This window comes from Alligator mississippiensis, chromosome 7, assembly GCF_030867095.1.
Source record: "Alligator mississippiensis isolate rAllMis1 chromosome 7, rAllMis1, whole genome shotgun sequence".
Lineage (NCBI taxonomy): Eukaryota > Metazoa > Chordata > Crocodylia > Alligatoridae > Alligator > Alligator mississippiensis.
The window spans coordinates 45,539,683-45,564,412 of NC_081830.1; the positions used below are offsets into that span (position 1 = coordinate 45,539,683).

At 43.5% G+C, this 24,730-nt stretch overlaps 1 protein-coding gene across 1 annotated transcript in view; it reads right to left on the minus strand.

Moving 5' to 3' along the window:
* Positions 1–4,356: 4,356 nt before the first annotated feature.
* The window catches only part of RBP2 (retinol binding protein 2), a 34,244-nt gene continuing 13,870 nt past the window's right edge, over positions 4,357–24,730 (minus strand). Inside the window, exons 3-5 of the mRNA XM_006257986.3 lie at positions 13,374–13,552; positions 10,406–10,507; positions 4,357–4,599 (exon numbers count right to left, since the gene is read on the minus strand). Coding sequence (XP_006258048.1) covers positions 4,546–4,599; positions 10,406–10,507; positions 13,374–13,552 — 335 coding nt within the window. The 3' untranslated portion in view covers positions 4,357–4,545. The remainder of the gene's footprint in view (positions 4,600–10,405; positions 10,508–13,373; positions 13,553–24,730) is intronic.

Sequence of the window (24,730 nt, forward strand, 5' to 3'; positions counted from 1 at the left end):
CCCTTTCCCAGAGTTGAGTTGCTGTTTCAAGTCCTTTCCCCTCTGGACTGTGTGCTTGGTACTGTGTTGATCACCATTGCTCGTGGAAACTAGTTTAAAGCCAGATGACACCCAAAGATCCTCTTCCCAATTCTCCTCAGGTGAATCCCATCTCTTGATAGCAGTCCTCCTCCCAAGAACATCCACCTGTTCTCAAAGAAGCTGAAGCCTTCATGTTGACACCACCATCTAAGCTACGTGTTTGCTTCCAGTATACAATGGTCCCTGCCTGGACTTTTGCCTTCCTTGGGAAGAATTGAACACCACTTTGCTCTTAATCCTCCTGCCAAGAGACTGATAGTCACCTCTGATCTGCTCAATGTCATTCCTGGCAGTATCATTGGTACCTACACATACAAGCAACAAAGGGTAGTGGTCTGAAGAATGGATGTGTATGAAAGATGACAGTAAAATGCCCCATGACTTTTTATGGGAGCAAAGTTTAGGCCAGTGCTGTGAGCCTAAAATGCTCTATTCTTACACCAGTGCTATTTCTATCTGAAAGTCTTGGTGGGGAGGGCATGCTACTGATCCTCAGAGTTATACTCAAACTACTAGGAAATGTTTTCACTACAGTACAATCCCTCTTCAGCTCCCTGGGTCAGGAGGTTGCTGGTAGCTACCCCTCCTTTCAAACTAGATTTAAATAATATGCATTATGCAGACAGAATGAAGTGCAAATGACAGCCCCTCAAAACAGTTGAGACAATACTGTATTGCCCAAGAGATGAGGAATTCTGAATGTGCATTCTCTGATTTACCAGCAAGGCTCTTTCTTTCAGTGCTGTATTTCACCTGCAGAAAGGGAGATAAGGGACTTTGAGCAGCTTGGAGACCAACCTAACATAACGAGTATTGTATAAATTAGTGTACTTTTGCAAGTAAGTGTAGCACAGCACAATGGATCACTCCTCATCTGTCTCCAGTGCTGAGCATACAATTCTAAAGCATGTTAAGAGTTCTCACATGTCAAAAAGTGTACAGCTAGTTCAGAGGCAACAGAAAGAAAGGGCTTGTTTTGCAGTATAGAAAACCTAACTGCACATTTGCATTAACCATTTTCAAATGCCTGAAACTATTGGCTCCAGAAGTCGTGCATGAAGGTAATTCTATTCAACTAGCAGATCCAGTTTCCTGATCAGTGCTCTTTTAAAAATTAAAAGTTCCCTTATGCATCCTTGATTTACATGCCCCTAATGTATCTGGTAAACTTGCCTGTACCAAGAACACTCTGAACCATAAGCATAAATATGAAGTCAGCGAAAGTGCTGGTTTTCTTACTCTCAAAACTCAATGCTTATTATTTTTAAAGTAATGACCACTGTATGTGGAAATGTAACGTTCTTTCCGTTGTTTTTTGATTTGATGTCAAGTTATTTGATGCTATGAAGCTCAATTTTTTTTTTCCTGGGAAGTGCTAAATTTGGAAATTAGTATTCAGAAAATAAAAGCATGTACTTCTCATGCAGTTGCTTCATTTCTATATTTCTTTGAAAGTTTAATAACCTTTGAACATTCATTTCATGTGGTTCCTTTAAGAGAAGAAGACAGCAGGGGTCCCAAGGCAGGAAATGAGTGTCTGTTTCCATTGAAGATTCCAGATAAGGGTTCAACCAGTAATAAGGTGTTTACCAGCTCTGAATGCAATATCCCTGTGGGCCAAAGTCAGGACATGTATGGTTTACTCTTTTGTTAGATCAGAAAAGCATCCGTCTTTGATCAGAAATCACCCAAAGCAAGATACACAGGATCAATTTCCATCAGTTGATGCTAACTTTAGTTCACAAAAAATGTTTATCCATACCTGCCCAGTACTTAGATGTGCCTGGGTGTCCAGATGTATTTGTGGGCAGAATTGTCAGATTTATACAAGAACTCTGATACCTACGTGGTCATGTATTTTGCTTCATGATTCTAGATCCAATTTACTAAAACATGGATCTTGTCATTCATAGTTGGATAACAAATAACACAAACTACACATCAGGTAGTGAAGCTGTAGAAACCCAGAGTTCCCTCCAGAGGGATGCTTGCTCAGGCCTGCTGGAGCCTTGTCTGGTCACTGAAAGTATCCTGGAAGCCAGCCTAGAGCAAAGAGGTGTCTTATCTCCTTCCCACTCTGAGACCCCAGCCTTAAGGTCCCTCACCCTCCCTAGTTCTCCCTGGCCCTGACTCAAGGAGCTAGCATCCAGGTCTGTTTCTGAGAGATGGACTTTTGGGGTGACCAAGTGCAACCTACAGTTCCCAGCAGTGCAGCAGACAGTCACTTCAGTAAAGGTAAGACTAGCCAGCCAGAGTTTCTCTATCCCCTCCAAAGGGGTTAAGCAGTCCTGCCATCCCCAGTCCAGTCTTCACAGCCCTGAGTACCCCAAAGATACTTCCAGTTTTTTCTCACTCCACCCAAGGTCTTCCAATTTCTCTCAGACATTCTCCCAGACATTTTTGGCCCCAGACCTGCCAGGCTGTTTTTTCCAGGCTGCTCTCCCTTTTGTCATGTTTATCTCACCTTTGTTGATACGCCAGCACAGCTATCAAGACTGCCGATTCTAGAGGTCTATTTTGTCTCTTCTGTAGACAGCATTGGCACTTAACTTCCTCCTTCTCTATGCACAGGCTAAGCAGGTAATCTGAGGCATACAATATTATATCAACCAGACAAACACAGTCAACAGAAATATCACAGTAAAGCCTGTGGTCCTTCACAGAGTTATGGAAACATTTTTTTCTTTAAGTATATGTTCGCTAAAGGAGCAAGGACTAGCTATGGCCTGCTTGCCAATGGTTGTATAGGTTCCCAAACACAATCCCTGTCAATGTTCCCTAGGCCTAATTCTGTATGGCGTAGCCCCTGAGTTGACAGGTTAGTTCAATACTTATGACCTCTTTTGAGATAACCAAACATTTCTAATTAAGTCAATGGATTTTGTGGTAGAGCATGCCTGTCTGTACTAAAGTCATCAACACAAAGGCCATCAAACAGTTGTGAGATGTTTAACAATTTTCAGTAGCTATGGATGTGGGCCAAATTCAAATGAGTGACCTAAATGTGAAGTTGTGTATCCTATTATCAGTCTGAGCCATCTTGTTGCTTGAAACTATGTCACAGTGACCCAGAACTAAATTAAATAGGAAAGTACAATGAATGTCAGATTTGCACTCGGTTATCCAAACATATTGTGGTTTTACAGTACCATGGACAGATGTACTGTTGTTGAGATAATTGGGCATTGTCAGATTCATAGATTGTACGGCTGGAAGGAACCTCAGAAGATCATCGGGTCCAGCCCCTGCACCAAGCAGAAAAGATAACTGGGGGTTAGGTGACCCTGGCAAGGTGACTGTCTAGTCTCCTCTTGAAGACTTCCAGGGTAGGCGATTGCACCACCTCTGGAGGGAGCTTATTCCACAATCTGGACACCCTGACTGTGAAGAAGTTTTTCCTAGTGTTGAGCCTGAATTGGTCTTCCAGGGGTTTCTGGACATTACTCTGAGTTTTCCCATCAGGTGGCCTGGTCAACAGTTGCTCACTGAGCACTTGGTGTACTCCCCTAGTAAAGCAGTAAGCTGCTACCAAGTCCCATCTCAGCCTTCTTTTCCTCAGGCTAAAGAGTCCCAGACTCTTCAGCCTTTCCTCGTATGGCTGGCTGTATAAGACTCTGATCACACGGGTGGCTCTTCTTTGGACTCTCTCAAGCTTGTTCATGTCCTTGTTAAAGTGCAGTGCCCAGAACTGGATGCAGGACTCCAGCTGTGGTCTCAGAAGTGCTGAGTAGAGAGGAAGAATCACCTCCTTGGTTTTGCTGGAGATGCATCGATTGATGCGTGCCAGAGTATTATTTGCCTTGCTGGCTACAGCATCACACTGCCGGCTCATGTTCATACTGTGGTCTATTATTACCCCCAGGTCTCTTTCATTCACGGGTCCCTTTCATTCATTTATACACCTACTTTTTTCCTGTGACACACTGGAGATTCGCCACTTTGGAACAGACTTGATTAAATCGAGTCTGCTCCACACACAAGCTGAGGTGAGCTGCACTGCATGCAGCTGTATAAGCAGCTAAATGCACAATAGCATGAAGAAAATGGTGGCAGTGCACTTATGAACTAAAGCACCCCTGAGGTGTCAAAAGTGTGCTGCCACCATTTTCTCAGTGCCAATGCACATTTCGCTGCTTATACAACTGCAAGCATCGCAGCAGTGGTTGCATGTGTAAAAATGCCCATTGTGAGTGTTTATTTCTAGCACAGCTGCAGAAGGACTCACCATCGTGCCTCTGGAAACATTACAAAGATTCTAAAAATGAAGGAAACCTATTATTGGAACAATTATTTTTATTTAACTCCAGACTGAAAAGCATGAAGCCTTACAACATACATAAATGCTTCCACGTTGTTGTTACAATATGTTTTTGTATATAGATGGCAGGGACAAGCAGTGATTCCATTTTTTTTTAAAGAAAGCATAAAAATATGATGATAATCTAGTTTGGATTTCCAGTCAGTTTAAATTTTCTTCTTAAATACTTGATGGCACACCTGGTCTTCACAAGTCAGTTCCTACGGTAGTAAAACAATTGGTAAGTTTAAATTGATTCCAGTATGCAGCAACTCCTCTCACAAATCACTGAAAGCCAACAGACCTCCCACTTAAGAAAGGATTTTCCTTATTTTTTTTTAAATATATTTTATATAACCTATCAGTTGGCAATGGCTAATCTGTAGCAATTAGATTTTGACATATGAATTAAGCTTTAAGAATATAACGAGTAATGTACTGAAATTGCCCCATAATGGTAGAATTTTGCATAATCTATTACTAAAACAACCTACTATAATTTATAGGAAGCACTGAAGCAACAAGGGAATGACAGCAAAACGGTGGAGGGAAGATTAAAAAAGAATGGGGACAATTGCAGTAGCATTTCAGTAGACTTAATGTGTGCCTCTACATGTGTGGGGACGCTGCTCCAATGCACTGTAATACTCTAACTACTGCTTCTAAGTCTTCTTGCTTCTACTTCTTGCTAGAACTTTGCTTTAGGGAATGTATATTTGTCTTGCAGAATTTTTTTTTTCTTATTTATAATTCATTTGAGTATTAGTAATCAAGTCTTCTGGAACGTACTAATTAACACACTGGAGCGTACTAATTAGCTTCTGCATCTCATGTATACGTGTTCCTGTGCTTCAAAATGGTGGTGGGGGTCCAATAATCTTTAGTTAAAGCACCCCCACCGCCACTTTCAAGTACAGTGACACTGATACACAAGACACTGTGGACACTTTAAGCAGAGTGGCTCTCGGAGTCGCTCTAAGCCCTACCATCCCCACCCCTTCCAGCACGTAAAAAGATGCATAATGTGCTTGTCAATTAGGCCCTTCTGTTTTCAGAGATCTCAGGTTGAATCCTGGTGCCAATAATTGAAACTTCTGACAGTGAAATAGTTGGCAAATTTTGAATTTATATTGTAGCAGGGTGATAAAACTATGCCTGCCAGCTGGATGGGAACTTGGTTTTGACCTAGATGGAAGAAAACAGTATATTTTTTTATTCATCTCATTGTCCTTCCAAGCATGCAAGCTTAAAGAAGAATTAGATGACCAAGTTAACCACTACCAGCATAAAATGTAGCTCATTTAACTGTACAGAATTAAATGCTACAACAAAATACATTGAACTAGATCTTCAGATGGTGCAAGTTGTCATTTGTTCACTTCAGTCAATGGAGCTACACCAAATTATACCACCTGAGAATTTGGCTGTTCATCTGATGCATAAGGAGAAAAGTTCCAAATACACCACTAATGCATACTGTCCAGCAAATAATTAATTTAGAGCTCAGTATTATAGCCAGTCAGCAAGTTCTAGGATCAAAAAAATAGTTTTCTGATAGGCAAGATTGACAAGGACAGCTGTGTCCAGATGAGAGAGCTTGTGCATGAGTGTGTCAAAGCAGTTTGAGATGCCACAAGAGGCATGCCAAGAATGAAAAAAAGGTTCCCCTCTAAAACTGATACTGTGAAATCCCAGTATGAAAAAAAAAACCATGCTGGAAAAAACAGGCACAGGGTGCACTCCTAAAGCATGCCCAGAGGCAACCAGAGGCTGGGCCCTCCAAGGAGATACTCTGGCACCTGGCCAGAGAGTCTCTATGGGTGCCTCATGCCCCTGCTGCTCCAGCACACTGTCTCCATGTGGTGGGGCAAATAGGAGCAGGGCAAGGCTCAAGGCTGCACCAGTGATTGGACCCAAGCTCTAACCCTAGTAAGTAGGGATGTGGGGGTGGGGGACTGTGGAGGTGAGGGGGAGTGTCTGGAGGGGGGGACTGTGGGTTGGAAGACTATGTGGGAGGGGTGGGTCCCCTGCCCGACCCCCAACATGGCACACTGCCCTCTGCAGCAGTAGCAGCTGTTGGGGCACTCATTCCCACTTTTGGCAGAGACCCCCAGTGGCTGCACCTGGCACAGGGCGCATGCCCTTGGGCAGGACCGGGTAACTCTTGCTGTCACTCGCAGTCCCAGCACTGCACTCAGAAGCTGTGCACCCTCAGGCTGGGCTGGGTCTTGCCTCCATGAAGCCAGCCCAGCCCAATGGTGTGTGGGGCACATGGAGGCAGGACCCAGCCCGGCCTGAGGGCATACAGCTTCTGTGTGCAGTGCTGAGATCCCAGGTGACAGCAAGAGCAGCCCGGTCCTGCCCAAAGGTGCAAACAAGCAGGCCAGGCCCACTCCCTGTGTCATGTGCAGCTGCCAGGACCGGGCATGAGAGCCCCGATGGCCACCGCTGCTTCTTTGGAGGGGACTCTGTGCCACAGGGGTGGGGGCAGGGGAACCAACCCTCCTGAGCTGTCCCTGCTACCGCCCCACAGTCCACCCACACCCACAACCCCACCCCCACAATCCACCCACAAACCCCCCAAAAGCTCACCCCCACAAACCCTACACCCACCCCCCCACATCCCTTCCCCCTCCCAAATCTCACACCTTGCATGTCTAGCAGCCAGATGGGATGGGACCTGCTGGCAGAAGCAGGGGTGATACGCAGGGGATGCACACAGGTGCACAGGCACCCCCTTGGCATGGTGGTGCACCCCCTGCAAAAAGACAATGCTGACAGGGGCCCACACCGGTGCTGGGACATGTGGCCCTAGCCTGGAGGGGTGTGGGGGCGTCCTGATCCCAGGAATCACTTGGGGAGCGGGATGGGCTGAGGGAAGGGGTGGAGGTGGCAGTAAGGGTGTGCGTAAAAGAGAGAGAGATGGGTGTCGGGGATGCGGGGATAGCTCTGGGTAGGAGAGGCCTCCAGAGCTGTGCTTAGAGCCTCCCTGACCCTCTAGAGCAGCCTGTGCAGGGGGAGGCTGGTGTGGAAGGGAAGGGGCTTGCCCAGCCAAGGATTTCCCATGAACAGCATGGGGATCACTGGGACTTGGGCACAGGCACTGGGAGCAGAACAGCAAGGGCTGGCACTATGCAGAGTCACAAAGCCATGGGTGGTACAGCTGCAGCTAGACTCATGTCCTGATGCCAGGAGGGAGCAGTCAGTGCCAGTAAGGGCAGGCAGGGGCTGCTGGTTAGGAGTGAGGGGCACTGGAGGGACTGTGGGTTGAGAATGAGGGACAAGGGCAGTGGCAGAGAGCCAGTATATCAGTTCTGCTCAGTGCCCCACATCCTGGTGAGCTCCATCCACCCACCACCTCAGTGTTCACGAGCTGCGCCTGGTACCTTAAGGTATGTAGAAAAAACATTTAAAGTGGTGTCTATGGCCGACTCTCTGATTCTCCAAATCAGAATCGAATCTTTAGTTTCAACTCAGCCGAATCAAATTGGGACAGTGATCCAAATCAGTGAATTGAATCACTGTCCTCTGAATGGGGCTGAAGCCAAATCCAAATCTGAATTTAATACAGCCTGCTTCACACGCCCCTAATGGCTGTGCCTAGATACCAGCCCCTTGGTTTCAGACACAGGCCCCTCTAGGCCTCCTCTCACCACCAGTCCCAGACCATCTGCTTTTTGGAGCACCAGCCCCTCTAGGTCTTGGCCTTAGCCAAGCTTACTCTGCTGGTGTGCCTTAGCCAAACTTACTTTGAAAGGCTTAGAACCCAGGATGCCCCAGGCACCATGCTAGGTTCCCTCTCCCCCCACCCCAGCCACCATCCAGCCTTGCAGCTTTACACAAACCCCAAACAACAACAACAAAAGCAAGTATGTGGAACATCAATCATCATATATAGTAGGGCTGTGCGAGGCTTTGCACTGTGGTTCAGATCCGGAGATTTGGATGCTTCGATGATCTTGACATGCTGTTTCAGACAAAGTGCTGGCTTCGTTAGGCTTTCCAAAGTGGTTCAGAGCTTCTGAATCACTTCGGAAAAGCTTTGGAGCCGCTTCGGAGATCCGGCCATAGGGTATAATGGGGAATCAATGAAATATCTATAACTTTGCTGTTTTTTGTTTGGTTTGGATGAAACTTGCAGAGGTGGTAGCCCCTGCTAAGAGCATAAAGTCTGCCGTGTTTCAAGAAGATCTGTGCAGGGGTTTGGGAGGAACTGTACCCCAAATTCCTGAAAGCAAAACTCATGTCACATGTATGTGTTACACCACAGGGGGGTGAAAACTACAGAGGTGGTGTCCCTGGTGAGGCCACAAAGTCTGCCAAATGTCAAGGAGATAGGTGCAGGGGTTTGGGGAAAACTGCACCTCAAGCTGTGGACAAGCAAAACTCGTGACATGGGTGACACCGTGTGTGTTAAGGCACAGCAGGATGGAACCTGAAGACCCTCTAGCCCCTGCTGCAGCCATGAAGCCTGCCAGATATCAAGGAGATAGGTGCAGGGGGGTTCTGGGGCCCAGCACCTCTGGGTGCTGACAGACAAAACTCATGACATGGGTGCTTGTGCAACTGACTGTGTCTGTCTTGGGGCAGTTGATTGTCTGTATTGATTATTTTCTCTCCTTAGTCTGTGATTTTGTACGTGTTAACCCGTTCTCGTTAACTCGTTGTGTAGTAGCTAGGTACCGTGTATTGAGCTGGTCCCTGAGTGAATCATGATTTATTGATAACTGGTAACACAGTAGCTTAGCAGCCAGGCCTCCAGTAGTTCCCTCCCCTCCCTGCCACTCCCCCCGTGCTCCAAGACAGACACAGTTGCACAAGCACCCATGTCATGAGTTTTGCCTGTCAGCAGCTAGAGCTGCAGGGCCCCAGAACCCAGAACCCCTGCACCTATCTCCCCAACAGCTGGCAGGCTTTGTGGCCGCAGCAAGGGCTACCATCCCTGCAGCTTTCACCCTGCTGTGCCTAAACAGACAGTGTCACCCATGTCACGAGTTTTGCTTGTCCGCAGCTTGAGGTGCAGTTTCCCCCAAACCCCTGCACTTATCTCCTTGAAACTTGGCAGGCTATGTGGCCTGAGCAGGGGCCACTATCCCTGCAGTTTTGACCCCACTGTGGCTTAACATATACATGTGACATGAGTTTTGCTTTCAAGAATTTGGGGTGCAGTTTCCCCCAAACCCCTGCAGCGAACTTCTTGAAACTTGGCAGGCTTTGTGGCCTCAGCAGGGGCCACCACCCCTTCAGTTTTCACCCCCCTGTGGTGTAACACAAACGTGACATGAGTTTTACTTTCAAGAATTTGGGGTACAGATCCCCCCAAACCCCTGCACTGATCTTTTTGAAACTTGCCAGACTTCATGCTCTCAGCAGACGCTACCACCCCTACAATTTTCATACAAGTCAGACAAAAAACAACAAAGTTATAGATATTTGATTGATTCTCCATTATACCCTACGGCCAGATCTCTGAAGTGGCTCCAAAGCTTTGGAGTTGCTTCAGCCGGATTGAAGCGGGAACCTGGTCTGGAGCTCCAGATCGGATCACTGGCATCCAAATGGCCGGATCCAAAGCCAGATTGAATAGCTGCCTACTCTCACAGGCCTAATATATAGCACACCTGCACAGCTCATTCCACAGTGAGGGTCTGAGTCTTGAACTCCAGGCTCAGGCTTATATGGCCCTTGCTCTTTCCCCTCCTGGTTATGTGACCTGGCTTGTTATTCCAAGGCCCAAGAGCTGCTAATCCCCTATTCAGCAGCCACATGTTTTGTTGTCTGCAATTTGCAAGCTGAGCCCTGCAACCTAATCGGCAGCAGATACAAATAGCACAGTTCCTTCCTTACAAGCTCTGTTTGCTTCAAGTAACAAGGGAAGGGGTCCCTTCTTACAGGGGTTTCTAAAATTTAGGGATTAGAGTTGCCTGAGTAAAAACTATTGTAAATGTGTGTATACCTCAAAACTATAGTACTTCGTTATGTTGCAGTTTCATTTAGGTGCTTACCCCCCTTGAAATCTGCTCTTACCAGATGCAGTTTGTCTCCTTCAATCCAGTGTTTCCAGCCTCTGTTGTTCTTCTCACCCTTCTGGACACATACTAGTTTATCACCATCCCAAGTCACCAGTGCCTGTGTAAATGAAATGATTAAATCCAGTAAGATAACTAGCAACCTTGGAAAAGATCGACACATAAGAAGACACAATTGCAATTCCAAAAATATTAACTGCTTGTGTAAGGATAGTAGTAGCCCAGCTGGCCTTTGGTATAAACTGGTTTGCTATCAACATCCAACTATTTCTTTGATACAACAACATATATTATTTATGCATAAGAGGGGAATTAGATAAGTGACTCTACAATGAGTAATGAAAGCATTAATAAAAAGACTGTAAGTTGCAATAACTGGAAATCTGTGGATCATGACAACTTAACACCTATTTCTGCCTGCAGCAGACTGCAAGAGAAAATGTATGGTAATGTCACCTGATACAATACACTTATAAGTTATTTTATCATGTCCTTCATGTACTGTCTCAAAGAACTTTAGACAGAGACAGTCACATGCTTAAAGGGAAAAAAAAACCTTTCACACTGAACTTGAAATTGAATAACTCACTGAAGGGGGAGCCCAGAGGAGAATTGAGTTCTAGGTCAAGTAGGCAGGAGCAAATGAGCAACCTAACCTCCTTCGCCTTCAGATGTGTGGAAGGAATAGAGACAAATCAATACTGGGGAAGTGGAAAGTGCTTTGGGTGTCCGTGCAAATGAGGTCAAAAAGGCAGGATGGAATGATTCCAGAGTTCTGAAAAGCAGGAGGGCCATTAGTCTTGGGGTTAATAGGAAACCAGTAAATGTGCCTCTGCACCATCTTCCTATCTGGGGGTTGGGGGTGGGGGAGAAGGAAGACTGTCGGCAGCACCGTGGATCCTCTAAAGCTGAGGGATTTAGGAACACTGTAAAGAATGAACTTCATTAAGAAAAATAAAGTAATAAAGACATGGCTAAAATTACAGTCCAATCTAGTCCAGTCAGTGCCCACTTAGGGGTGCATTTGGGAAATTCTTCCAGAGATAAGCAGGCATACAGATAAATGAAACAAAGAAGAAAATTTATCTCAGATTTCTGATCTGGAAAACAAAAGTTAAAAGTGGCAGGAAGCCCAGAGATGTTGGTCCATGAAGAGGATTTCAGACTTTGAAAGGCTCTGTAGCTTTATATTGCTTAACAGTAAGAGGAGTGAATCAAAACCAGTAGGAAGAGGACAGAGTGATCAGAGAGCAAGTCAAGAGAAATTAATGTCCATATGCTAAACAAATCATAGTGTCATCTACAGAGCAGAGATGTTCACGATTAAAACTGCTATTTATATGTTTAGAAAAGTCTCTATCAGCTTTATACTACCTGATCTTCTAGTTCAGTTGAAGATGGTTATTTCTTTTATGGAAAAGTCTCTCAATGATAGAAAGAGAAAACTCATTCAGTTTCAGGTAACTTGTCTTATTAACTGACTGGTTAAGTGACAGTCTCTTTAAATGACCAATTCCCTTTTTAAATATGCTACCCAGTATCTTCCCATTCATTTTTGTGAGTCACTGTTTTTGTTAACATGACAATAAGGAAATCTTTTACAGAGGGGTTTCCGAGACTAATAGTTTACTGCTCTTTATATATAAAACCCCTTTCCCCCAATTTATTCAGAAAAAAATACTTGTTGAAATGATTACCAGTAATATCAAAGATAAGGCAGAATTATAATGGGACAAGCTGTCTTTTATTGCAGCTAGAGAAGGGTGGTGAGAAAGAAAGGGACTGGTGACACTGGGGAAGGAGTGTGATGAAAAGGTTTGAAGTTAGAGATGGATCTAGGGAGACTTGAATGCATTGGTTTAAAAACCTCACAATGCTCATTGAAGAGAGGGGTACAGAGAAAGATTCAAGCAAATTCAAAGCACCAGAAAAAGTCCAACACAAGCCTATTACTTCTCTGATTTCCATCGAAGTGAAAGGAATCTACTTGAACATGTAAAACTAGTAGTAGTGAAAAGAGAAACTGGCCCTATTGATCCAACAGTGTCCTCCATTAAACCTATGCTACTCTACAGAGGGATTAAAGGAGCCGCAGAAGAGCAGAAGCTTTACCTTTTTGTACTGCCAACTTCTTGACAATGAGTGAGCTTCAACCTTCATTGTCATCTGAGGCTAGCAGCAGAAGCCGAGTTTGTTTCCTCAGGTGCAGTTGAGAGGGACAAGATAGTTAGGAACCGAGAAAGAGGACAGAACCGTGGTTATCAGAACTGGTGAATGAGCGGCGAAGAGGGAACTTGCTGAAACAGCTGACTGTACTTGTTAGGGGAAAGTTTCAAAGATGCGAAGAGGAGTTTCAATGGGAACTGGGCACATGACCTTCACCCTCTCCCCCACAATGTAAGTGTTTCAGGGGAGAATAGTAGAAGAGCAAAAAAGAAAGGGGGCTTTTAAGGAGTTAAGTAAATTTGCCATATGGTTCAGGCCCTCATCTTTCACACTTTTTTTTCTAGACCTTGCACTCCCTTCTACTGGAGAGCCACATGTAAAGGTCTCACAGAAGCAGCCTCATTAAGACTTGGTAATTTTAGAATAATGCAGGGAGGGAGTTTAGTAGTTGTAAAATTTAGATTTAATATGTAACTTCGCTAAATTACATATGATAAAATATATTCCTTTCTTTACTTTTAAATATATAAAACTACAAAGAAGTTTATTAGAGAGAAACTGGAAAGTTTTCTTGTGAGGATAAATATAGGTAACTATTTCTGTCACAAATCTGAGAAACCTTTATTTGCATATAAAATAAATACATTAAATGTGAAAGAAAATTTGTCTTGAAATGCAAATGACCTGCACGTTATAAATAAGCATTTATCTAACATTGCTTTTCATCATTTTTTTTCCTCAGACCTCTTGTCCTGGTATGAACTACTCTGTAAATGGAAATTAAACGCTAAGGTTTATACCTTTACCACTCTGTTGTCAAGACCTTTGGTGTGTTCTTCAAACTCCACTCCAACAGTGAAATTTAGTTCATAGTTTCTGAAAGTGCTCAGTGTTTTTGTCTTGAAATTATTTCCATCTTGAATAAATTCCTTTGTTTGTTTCAGGTGTTTTGCAATTTTACGAGTGGCAAAATCAATATCTAGTAAAAAGCAGAAAATAGGAGTCTATGATAAACCAAGTCAAATTCCAATTTCTGTTACAGAGACGGAAAAATCAGTTTTTATCTATGTACACAATAAAAAACATAAATACAATTAGCCTTCTCATTTACAGGTAAAAATGCAGTAGCTGTATTCTAGAATGGCTCAACATTTTTTTTTTAATTTGCAACTTTTTCTAAGGTGTTTTGAAAATGAAATTTTGAGGAAATTATTTGTTTTTCAAAATGTTCTGAATTTATTTTAAAAATCATGTTCAATTTGGGAATTTTCCATCTCCATTTTCCTGTCTGCACCCCACTTTTTCTGTAATTAAATGGAAGGAAAAAAAGAGTAATAAAGGGAAAAAGAGAACCTTTTTGGGAGAAAAGATCATTTCCAATTCTTGGTGAAAAATTTCAAGAAAATAATACATTTTCCCATATTTTTTCCAAACCATTCTGTCTTTTGATTGGCTTTGCTCCTTTCTATAACAGGATCTTAGTATGAATGCTTAATAGATTCTTGTTGAGTAAATGAACATATCATAATCAGTATTTTGATCTTTTCCAGGGCAGGGAATGGATTAGAGTCAGATGACCTTCAAGACCCATTCCATTCCTATCTTCTGTGATTCTGTTTGATCCAGTTAATTTTGGTATGTAGCTTTTAAATTATAGATTATAGGTTAGGATTATACTGCATCTGGTGTCTGAGACTGTATTGCAGCTAGGACTACACAGTAGTATTGCATCACATGAGTATCTGTAAGTGCCTTTTACTTCACATTTTCCAAGAAATTTGAAGCAGAGATTACACTAACAAACTGTTTACAAAAACAATGCCAATAAACAGCTAGATAAGAGCTACACTACTGATTGTCCCTAGAAAGCATAGGTAGAAACTCATCTAAATTGGTCAGACTTTAAAAGACAGAAATGGATAAAAATATTTTCCAGCTTCTACTTGGGTAAAAGATGGAAAGTTAAAGTAGCCAAGAATACTGCATTTGACTTCATTTCTCCCTTAATATATTCTGTTAGCATGTATTTGTTACTAACTTCCTTAAATATTCCTTGTTTTGTTCATGATGAAGACTAAAATTATAATGCAACAAACTGCTTGCTACTGGGTGCATTGAAAGATATCTCAAAAGAAGAATATATATTAGCATCATGACTTAGTCTAACCTATATGATACACCTGATGCCAGCTGCATTACCAGCTACAATAAATATTTTGACCAGCTAGCAATGAATCTTATAATGGTGCTATATGTTGTCACAACCCAGTGATTTTGGTGCCTCGGCACGGTGGAATTTTCCCGCCACATGAGAGCCTCTTGCAAAGCAAAGGTTTTCTGTTGCAGCAGAAAACCCCTGGTGCAAGAGAGTTCCCGCCATTCGAATGCAAATTTGTGTCCTGCTATTGGCCAGCTCTAAATTATTCATACGTGGCGGCTAGTAATTGGCTTGCTAGCCGTTTAAAAATTCACGCGACTTCCGCCCAAGTCGGAGAACTTTGAGCACGCTGCAGAGTGCTTCAAAAAGAGATCTGACTTGCGGCTGAGCTGATCGATAGACTGATCACCTATCGATTCTTCTCCCCGTCACCGAGCGCAATCCCAGACGTACCCTATTCCCGCCGGCTTGATTTGTATACGGAAGAGCTAGCCTGAGCCTTATCAGCTGGAACAACTGACATAGTTGTTCAGACGACCGGACCGTTTTCGTCGCAACCACCAGCGACGTAAGTAAAGTTTTACAACCATTTGTGCGGGCCGGGTCTGACCCTGGGCCCTTTTCATCGCTCTGCACGCGGGCTGTGGCCAGTAGCCCGGGCAGGCCGGATCGGAGAGGGAGGTCGCCGAGCTAGAATTAGGCACAGACACGTAACGGTTGATTTTAAGATTGTTTTACTTACACCGAGATGGTCGTGGTGTAGGCTGAGAACTTGCTTGAGTTGCGGTTACAACAGAAAACACGAACACACGTGGAGGTTGCAAGGCTCCACGCAGACAGAACACGAACAATCACATGGAGGTTGCTAGGCTCCACGCAGACAAACTCCGGATTTCCAGGACAAGCGTGCATTAAACTCGTCGTTACGTCTTATAGTAGGCTCCGTTCGAAGACGGGAAGAGGTGGGCGGTGGATCAGGCCGCCAAACTCCTCTGAGTGACACACAGGGTTTCTATTACCCTGCCGCGCACACCCAGAGTCCCCACGAGATGGATGCGGAGTCCTCTTTGGCTTGGGCGGAAACTGTTCAAGCCTCTTATATGGCTAGCAGGCCAATCGCTAGCAGCCACGTGTGAATAATTTAGCACTAACCAATTGCGGGGCACAAATTTGCATACGACGAGCGGGAAACCTTTGCACCATGCATTTCTGTGCTGCAAAGGAAATGCACCCTGCAAAGATTGCTGCAAAGTGGCGGGAACACTTCCCTGCACGCAGGTTCTCTGCGCAGCAGAACTCCTCCGTGCAACGAAGCTGTAAACCCACGGGGATAATTCTTAGTGCCGAAGCACACACAAAAAAAATCAGACCTTTGGGTCATGACACCATTAAGCTTTCTCGGCCTCTCTATTCACCAGCCCGCCCGACGAACGAGTAATTATTAGATCACCTCGAGTCGGCTTTGGCCGTCCGAGACATGGTGACGAGGATGGGATCAAAGGGCACGGTGATAGAGAAGAACCTAATCGGGTGCTGCCCCTTGTGCACCGGGACCCGCCACGTAGAGAATGCCAACGATCTATGGGCGCATATCGCTTACCACCAGGCGGTAGAAGGGGATGAAAGAAATATTGATGGTTTCTTCTCCGTAAAGAGAGAAGAAGCCGTAGTGAAGGAATGGAGAACTAAGCTATCCCTTGGGGAGTTTGGATGCATAATGAGGAGTGACCGGGTCTATTATCGACCCCCAGGGGAAACCTCAACCATATCCTTAGCTGGGGCGAAAGCGCGGAAGGCAGAGAAGCTGACCCCCGCTCAAGAGTTCACTCAATGCATTCGATACTTAAGGGAAGGAGGGGAACCCAACCCCACTGACTGGTTCAACTGTCCGGATTTGGTGCCTGAGTCGCGGGGCCATGAGCTCCTCGTTCAGCTCCGGGAGGATTTGGAAACTAAGGGCCGTCATGTGCCGAGATGGGGTCTAACTAAATGGAAGAAGGGAAAAATGATGAATGTGCTGTTCCGTACAGTAGCGGGTCTACTAAGGGAATACGCAAATTTAGAGGCACAGATGCATACGGCGGGTAAGGAATTGCTGGAGTGTACAGCAAAAGGCTCCGGAGCGGCGCTTATCAATAGCGCCGGCTGCATGATGCCGCTGGCAGAAAATGGCGCCGAGAGAAGCGCGAGCCATTAGGGGAACCCGGAAAGGAGGGGCGGAGCTTCAGAAGACCCGGCGGGGATCCGCCTAGCGCCTCCGCCCCCTGAGGTGACGTCGTTCCCAACGGCCCCGCCTCCTTGCCAAGGGGAGGGGGCAATGGGAGGAGGGATGTACCCAACACTCCCAGATGAAGAATTTAACTCTTCCTCTACCGCAGCTCACCCGATAGCTGTGATGAAGCATATTGCAGATGGAGATGGTGCTACGCGTACCACTGTTATCTCACGCACACGCACCCGACCAGAAATTCAAGAGCTTTGCAAGAAATCTAAAATAAGATCAGAAGAAACCTTGGCAATGTGGTTAGGACGGTTAATAGTGGAATTCGGATCTGACACCTTAGACAAAGAAGAAGCGAGTGCCTTGACCCGACAAGCGGAATGGAGCGGAGGGCGTGCTACTGACTTGAATGTGGTCACAGACAGTGCCCACTGGCCCATCCCGCTCCCAGCACTCATAGTGGGACAGGTAACGTACAAATTTCACACCTGGCACGAAGGTCATCCACAGAAGGCTACTGCGGAGCAACTCCTCCTGGCTGTAGTTGGGGTGTCATATCTCTCATGGAGCCCGAGAACAAATCCAATGGGACTAACAGCCGTGCAACAAAAAGAGAGATGGGCTCATCGCCACCTATCGGACCCTGGGGCAATCCCAACGCCCTTGGAAGCTATAGATACCTGCGTGGAGGTATATGGAGGAGCAAATGCCGTTACACTCTGACTCTTTTTGAACCCAATGGCAGGTCAACCGGTGGAAAATCTCTTAGGCCATCTCCCACGTTTACAAGCACTTATGAAACAAGGTGAAGAAGCTTCTGATAATATGAGGGACCGACCTTCAGCATACCCAGACAAAACACAGAGACCTAGATATCAAGAGCACATCCCTCAACGAGAGCCATGGTGGTCACCTCCAAGAACCCCGAAGGAAAGAACGACAAAGGAAAGGAACATGTTTGGTTTTCTCCTCGCCTATTCTGGACTCACAAAGGCGCAGCTACGAATTTTGGGAGAAAGAGGTCAGTCTCGTTTAGCCAAAGCATTAGGATTCAGATTCAAGGACCCATCAAAAAATGAGTAATGGCTGTCGGCTCCGCCGGCAGCCTTCTCCAGTTCAGGCCTGACCCTACCGATTCTCGACCATACGCCGAACTCACTGTTTACAACCCTACCAATCCGGATGACCAACAACAAGCATTCTTCCTTCTCGATACTGGAGCTCAAACCAATGTGATTACCTCAATGATACCTCATCAAAAGACCACCAAAACAATCAAGGTACAAGGGCTTAACGCTATCGCCATCACAACGAAGGTCAAATTTTGGGTCCAAGGCTACCGATACCCCCCAGAGGCTGTCCTAGGGGGCATCAATATTTTAGGGATCTCGGGGATAAGAGCGCTTGACCTTAAAGAACAAGTGCTACAGGCATTACCCATTATTATCCCAAAACAGGATTGGCATCGACCAACGCTTCGTAACATCTCCACCTGGCAATATCGACCGATCCCAACTAAGGGTCCTCTAAAACAGTCCCTTACTGACCTCCTGCGGCGACTCGAGCGACGAGGCTGTATTAAGACCGTAACAGCCAGCACCTACCTGTCATCAGGATGGGGGGTAGCGAAACCTGGAAAACCTAATGAAGCCCGGTTGGTTGTAGACTATAGAGAAGTCAACAAAAGGTGTCAGGTACTTCAACAACCTAATCCTTCTACTCTGCCACAATGTATGTTTGAGATGGCACAGTTCCAACAAAGTAAGTGGGTTGGAGTCACATTGGATCTTAAAAATATGTTCTTTTCCATCCCGATAAATGACCCGGAAGTAATACTAAATATGTGTATTGATGGCATTATGTACAGGTGGACAGTCTGTCCACAAGGATATTGTAACGCTCCATCACTAGCTACTGGTGCCATGAATAACACCCTAAAGAATTTTCAAGCGTTATACTCTCTTCCCCCAGAGAAGGAATTAAAAATTTGGAGTTACGTTGATGATATCGCCATCATGGGTCGCGATAGTTCCGTAGTTACTAGTATAGTCAATCAACTAGTCACTCACCTTCAGAGTGAGGGATGGACGATCAACAAGGAAAAGTCGTGTTTACATCCTGTAAATGACATTACTTTCCTTGGTACTCGATACATCGGTTCCATCCACCATGGAATTTCGCATGAGGGTCCTAACATCGATCCATTAAAAACATTCTTCCCTACTACTAAGAGGCACTTTCAACAGCTTTTGGGTCATCTGAATTGGTATCGGCATTATATTGGACCTAGTGATTTGGCACTCCTCACCAAATTTCAGCGACAGATCCGTAATAAATCCCGAAAGTCCACGCCTTGGACAAAAGGAGATCAGCGGAACCTGCTTCACCTGCTAGCCATGGTTAAAGATACACAACTCCATGCCATCGATCTGGGTGAGTCACTAACCATAACCCTCGGGTTCACCACCAACCACGTGTGGGCTGTTGCACATAACCCTCACAATGAGCTAGTATATACAGCCCATAAGACGCTTCAAGCGGCACAACATCAATATGGAGCTGTAGGAAAAATCCCCCTAGCTGAACAACTGGTGGAACCTTTAGCAAGGGGGCATGGGACATTACGCGCTCCCAGTGCCACATTGTTACCCTTGCTGGATGTGGAAAGAGTTGACCCACATTTTCAGGGGGAGTCTAAAACCTGGAATACGCTAGTGCTTACCCACCATTACAACTGGCATTGTTGGAGGTTGGAAGACACGGTACCTGATCCAAGCCCAGAAGATGAGGAGAAGGTCCCTACATTGTATGGAACTTCTGCCACGGCATGGATGGCCTCAGATGGAACCTCCCAACATGGCGGCCCATGTTAAGCTTTCTCGGCCTCTCTATTCACCAGCCCCTCCGACGAACGAGTAATTATTAGATCACCTCGAGTTGGCTTTGGCCGTCCGAGACATATGTAAATGAAATAATTTAACATGTTTCTCCAAGAGATTGAAAAATGGTTTGGCTTGTTAACCATTCTTTAGCTTTTCTATGTACAAGTTAATCATTGTCAACTTGGCAAAGCCTTGTACCAATGGAATCCATTTTCTTTGGTGGATTCATTATGTTACTGCTGAAGCATTAATTGAATTGAGTGAAAGGATTGGTTAGAACAAAATGTGACTTTAAAATAGGAAATAATGTTCTTATTCAAGTATTTATACTCTAGGGTTCTTAGATATATTTTATCTGCTGCTGTGGATTATCTGCTGCTCTGGGTCTGATTTATAGCCAGGTAACACAAAATTTAGATCTCCCAGAGGGAAAAAAAGTCTACACTTCCAAGGGAAAGCTATTTCTGACTAATATATTAGTCTTGTAGCTACTGCAAAAAATCAGAGGAGGTTTTATTAAGGCATACTTTTCATAACTGCATTTTGAACAATACAAGCAATAAAGATGAAATATTGTTCTATTAGATTAGATTAAAATACTTTGTAACGTGCTTATGAAAAAGTTACAATTTCTGGCTTAAAGGGCAAAACTATTCGTTAATTAAAGTATAGGAATGCATATGTATTAATTATAAGGATGGATGAACTTCAGAAAGTATAGCTTCAATGTGCTTTGAACCTTAACTCCTTAATATGTAGAATATCAACCAAATGTAAAATTGGGAGAAGCAGAGTGGAAGAATATCTCTCCACCATTTCCATGTCATTTCCTTTCACCGATAACAGTTAATGAGGGACAGATTCTCAGTACCACACAAAAATAGGCCTCTGTATATTACTTTACTGCAAATTTAATGAATACTTTGAATATGCCTGAATTGCTATACATAAAACATGGTGGCTTAGTGAAAAGCCTGCTCCAAAACCAACTAGCACAAATATAACTTTTCTACTCCAGCCCCTCACCAGAGATGTTCTGGAGGAGATAGCTTTGCAATCCACGGAAATTCAACAGGCATCTTCTCTGTGGAATTTGCACAGGTAATTCAATGGATCAGATTATCTCCCAGGAAAAGGTCTGTGTCTCTACTTCTTGGCTTGTCATGTTCATTTTTTGTGTCCTGCATTAATGAAGTCTGGGTCACTTAGCAGACCAGGATTTGTTATTGGCTTGAACTGCTGAAGTTCCCATTCAAGTCGATCTCTCACTGCTAGGTGCCTGCAGGCTGGCTTCCACAAGGGAAATCAAGAGGCTAAACTGGATCAGTTATCTTATTCTTTAATATGTCTAATACAACAGAGAAAACTAATAAGATCAGACACAAATTAAGTTTGCTTGACTTAGCCTATAGTAAGGTCATTATAAACAGTCCAATGAAGTGGATTTGGTTAGGTGTCCTGTTCTAATTACTGGCTTAAACGGTTTTAAGGATGCAGCAAAGATTAGATGATCATGCCTTATCCAGCCCAATGTATGCTACAAGTTATAATACAAAAGGAAGCAGAGAAACAGAAAACATACTTGTTACAGAAGGATTAGAATTAGAATGTGTAAATATGGAAGCAAAGGAGGTTTAGGTTGGATATTAGGAAAAACTCTCTCACTAGGAGGGTGGTGAAACACTGGAACAAGTTACCTAGAGAGGTGGCGGAATCTCTATCCTTGGAGGTTTTTAAGGCCTGGCTTGACAAAGTCCTGGCTGGAATGATCTAGTTGGGGATGGTCTTGCTTTGAGCAGGGGGTTGGACTAGATGAACTCTTGAGGTACCTTCCAACCTTAATTTTCTATGATTCTAATTAATACATACCCTACCTCTCACTGAATTTAAATAGAAGGCAGGGCCGAGTGAAACCTTAAAACACTGATTCTCAACCTTTTTAAACTCAGGGAACACCTTGGAAAGTATGAGCTCTTAGCTTTCCAGTCATTTCTTGACTATGGAAAAATTACAAAGCAATTATGCTGCTGCTGTTGCAAAAAAATAAAAAAACCCTCAGAAAAGCCACAACACATCATATTCTTCTTGATGCTATGGATTCTATTTGAAATCTCTTGGTTGATTTTGTGAATCATGTGTAGGTGTTTGCATACCTCGTTTTCAGCAGCACCCTGAGGCCCCCTTAAAAAGACCTCAAGGAACTCTAGCGTGCCAGGGCAACTTGGTTGAGAACAAGTCTTAAAAACTAACTCATTAGTCGTTAATGAGTCTGTCTTTAAGGTGCACCCTGCCCTACCTTCTGCATGATGTCAGACTAAAAGGGCTACCTACCTCTATTCATGAATTGAAGTAAAACTTGCAGCTTAAATTCTAGGTGGAAACACTGATCTAAAGACATGAATATTACTAACAACTGCTGGGTTTCTTGACAAGATTTATAAACGAATATGTATGAGCAGGTATGGCTGAGTTAAATGCACCAATACAACAAGCACACACCAACTGCAGAAACTTCCTTAGCCTGACGAAGGGTTTTGAACCAGAAAGCTTGCTTAATAATTATTTTCCAGCTATTTAAGTTGGCCTAATAAAAGATAGCAGATACACCCAAAGAACCTTGTCTGCCTATGTCCTTAGACCAACACGGCTACAACCTACACCCCACTACAACAATGTACTTGGCGATACTCAAGGATTGAAGGAGAAAACAATGTTGTACGATGCCCCTGTCAAATTAAAAGATGTTATAAAACCTACTGATCCTCTTAGAAAAGAGTTACAACATACCTAAGGTGAATGCACAGACGCCATACTAGAAATAAGATGGGTGTACCAGCTGTTAAGAGAACTTTGCAAAGTCACCCAGAGCAATCAAAAAGTCAGTTTTCTGTATGCTGCATTGCCAACAACACAGCCAGCAAAAGTAATCTGTTACTTCCTCCCCCCACCCTCAAATGCATGAGTTTTGTGTTAAAATCATTATTTTGAAATACTTCTGAGCCTTTAAGGTGTCTTAGAGGAACCTAAGCCTTTTCAGTGTTTCCTCTGAAAAATATAAAGGCTAAAAACGTACTTTTCTAAAAAAGCAGAAGCTAAGATTCTCACCTTCAGAAGCTTGGGTTTTCAGAAAAATATTTGAAATATCATAGACTCATGGTAAAATTGTGCAAGGTGACAATTTTGCTTTTATGTATTCCTGTCTTTGTCTTTTTGAATACGCTGAAAAGTAAGCATTAGGGATCAGTGATGTGGATAAAACTCTATTAGCAAGCTGGCCAAATCACTAAACTTTGTTAGCTTCAACTTAGGACTTCTGACAGCTATCCATAAATCAATCACTAAAAGATGTATTCAGAATGTTGTGAAAATTGTTGTGTAATTGCCTAGCTTGCGTCCATGTGTGACCAATATATTTTTCCTAACATGTTATTATCTACCTAAAGGTGGATAAATTATGTGCTCTTACTGATTCCAGTACTTTGAGCTCTTTTTATTGCATCACATGTTTACAAGCACCTGTTTCAGTATCTGAACCATTCAGTCCTTTAGTTTTCCAATAGCTTGCCTTAGTATACACCATCAGGTTATTAATGCATAATGCATAAGTCTGATAAGTCTGATCTCTGCTTCTGAGGAAAAGCGCAAGCGACTTTGTTCTAACAAGACTCGTTTGCCAGTGTCAGAGTTACAACGATGTCAGCTACCGTGAGAAGTTAGTGTGAAAGGCAAACTATAAGAGACAATGATGGATAGACAACAGGTCACTATATACAAGTCAATGTGACTACTTATACGAATAAAGACTACTTGGGTATATCCAGGATTGGGCCCCAAAAGGTTGTAAATTGTTATTAGGAGAAAAAACTAAAAACTGACAGTTTTTGCTGCTTTTTAATTTGCAGTTCAGACTAATAAAATACCCTTCCCTGACAACCTAGCTTTAATTAGCCAACTGCCATTATTTTTTATCATTGATCTGACTGTCTGATCTAAAGTTTGTAAAGTATGTAGACTTCACAAGCAGGGAGAACAACTCATTCTGCACCTGTTTAAGCAGTCAGGTGGAATACCTGTAGTTGGGGGCACGGGAAGGGTCTCTGATCCTTTTCATTCCATTTCTCATTCCTGTACAAAATTACTTTCTACATTTTTTGCACTTTGGGGAATACAGTCCTATTATAGGAACAATGGAAATGAGACAATCAATTTCTTCAGAGTATACTGAAATAATTTTTAAAAATGTTAATTGGTTCTGTGATTCAGTGCCTATTCATCAAAATAAAGGCCTGATGCTTCTATTAAAATGAACAGGTGATTTACCATTGACCTCAATGAAGCCAGAATTTCACCTAAGGACCAAATTTACATACATATAATGAGCTAGAAGGGTAAGATATATTTATTTGCATATGAACAAAAGCATTTGAAAAGAAATTTGTATTGAAAAGTTCAAATGTAAAATGATAGTCAAAGCAAAAAGATACATTTATCCCTTATAAAACTCTCACACTGTCATTTATAGTAATTGAATATGGTAATATGAAAGAAAATAAGATTGGAATTGGCACAATCAAAAGCTTGATCTTACCTCGTAAGTCAAGCTTCCTTAACTTGCTCCTTGCACTAAATTAACACTATGATGATGATCTTCTAGCATCTAAAAAAAGGATTCTAGTTAAAACCCTAAATTTTATTGCTGTGGAACTACACTCCCATAACAACTGTTGGGAACTTTTGCCTTATGACAAGTTCTTATAGTTTTTACCATGCAAATTTTCAACTGTATCTGCTAATTCAACTGCAGTATTACTAAGAGCTAATGGCTACTTTTTTTTTTTGCTCCAGTGCTCTGAAATATTTTGTTATTTGCTGAGAGAACTGCCCATGTTTATCTAG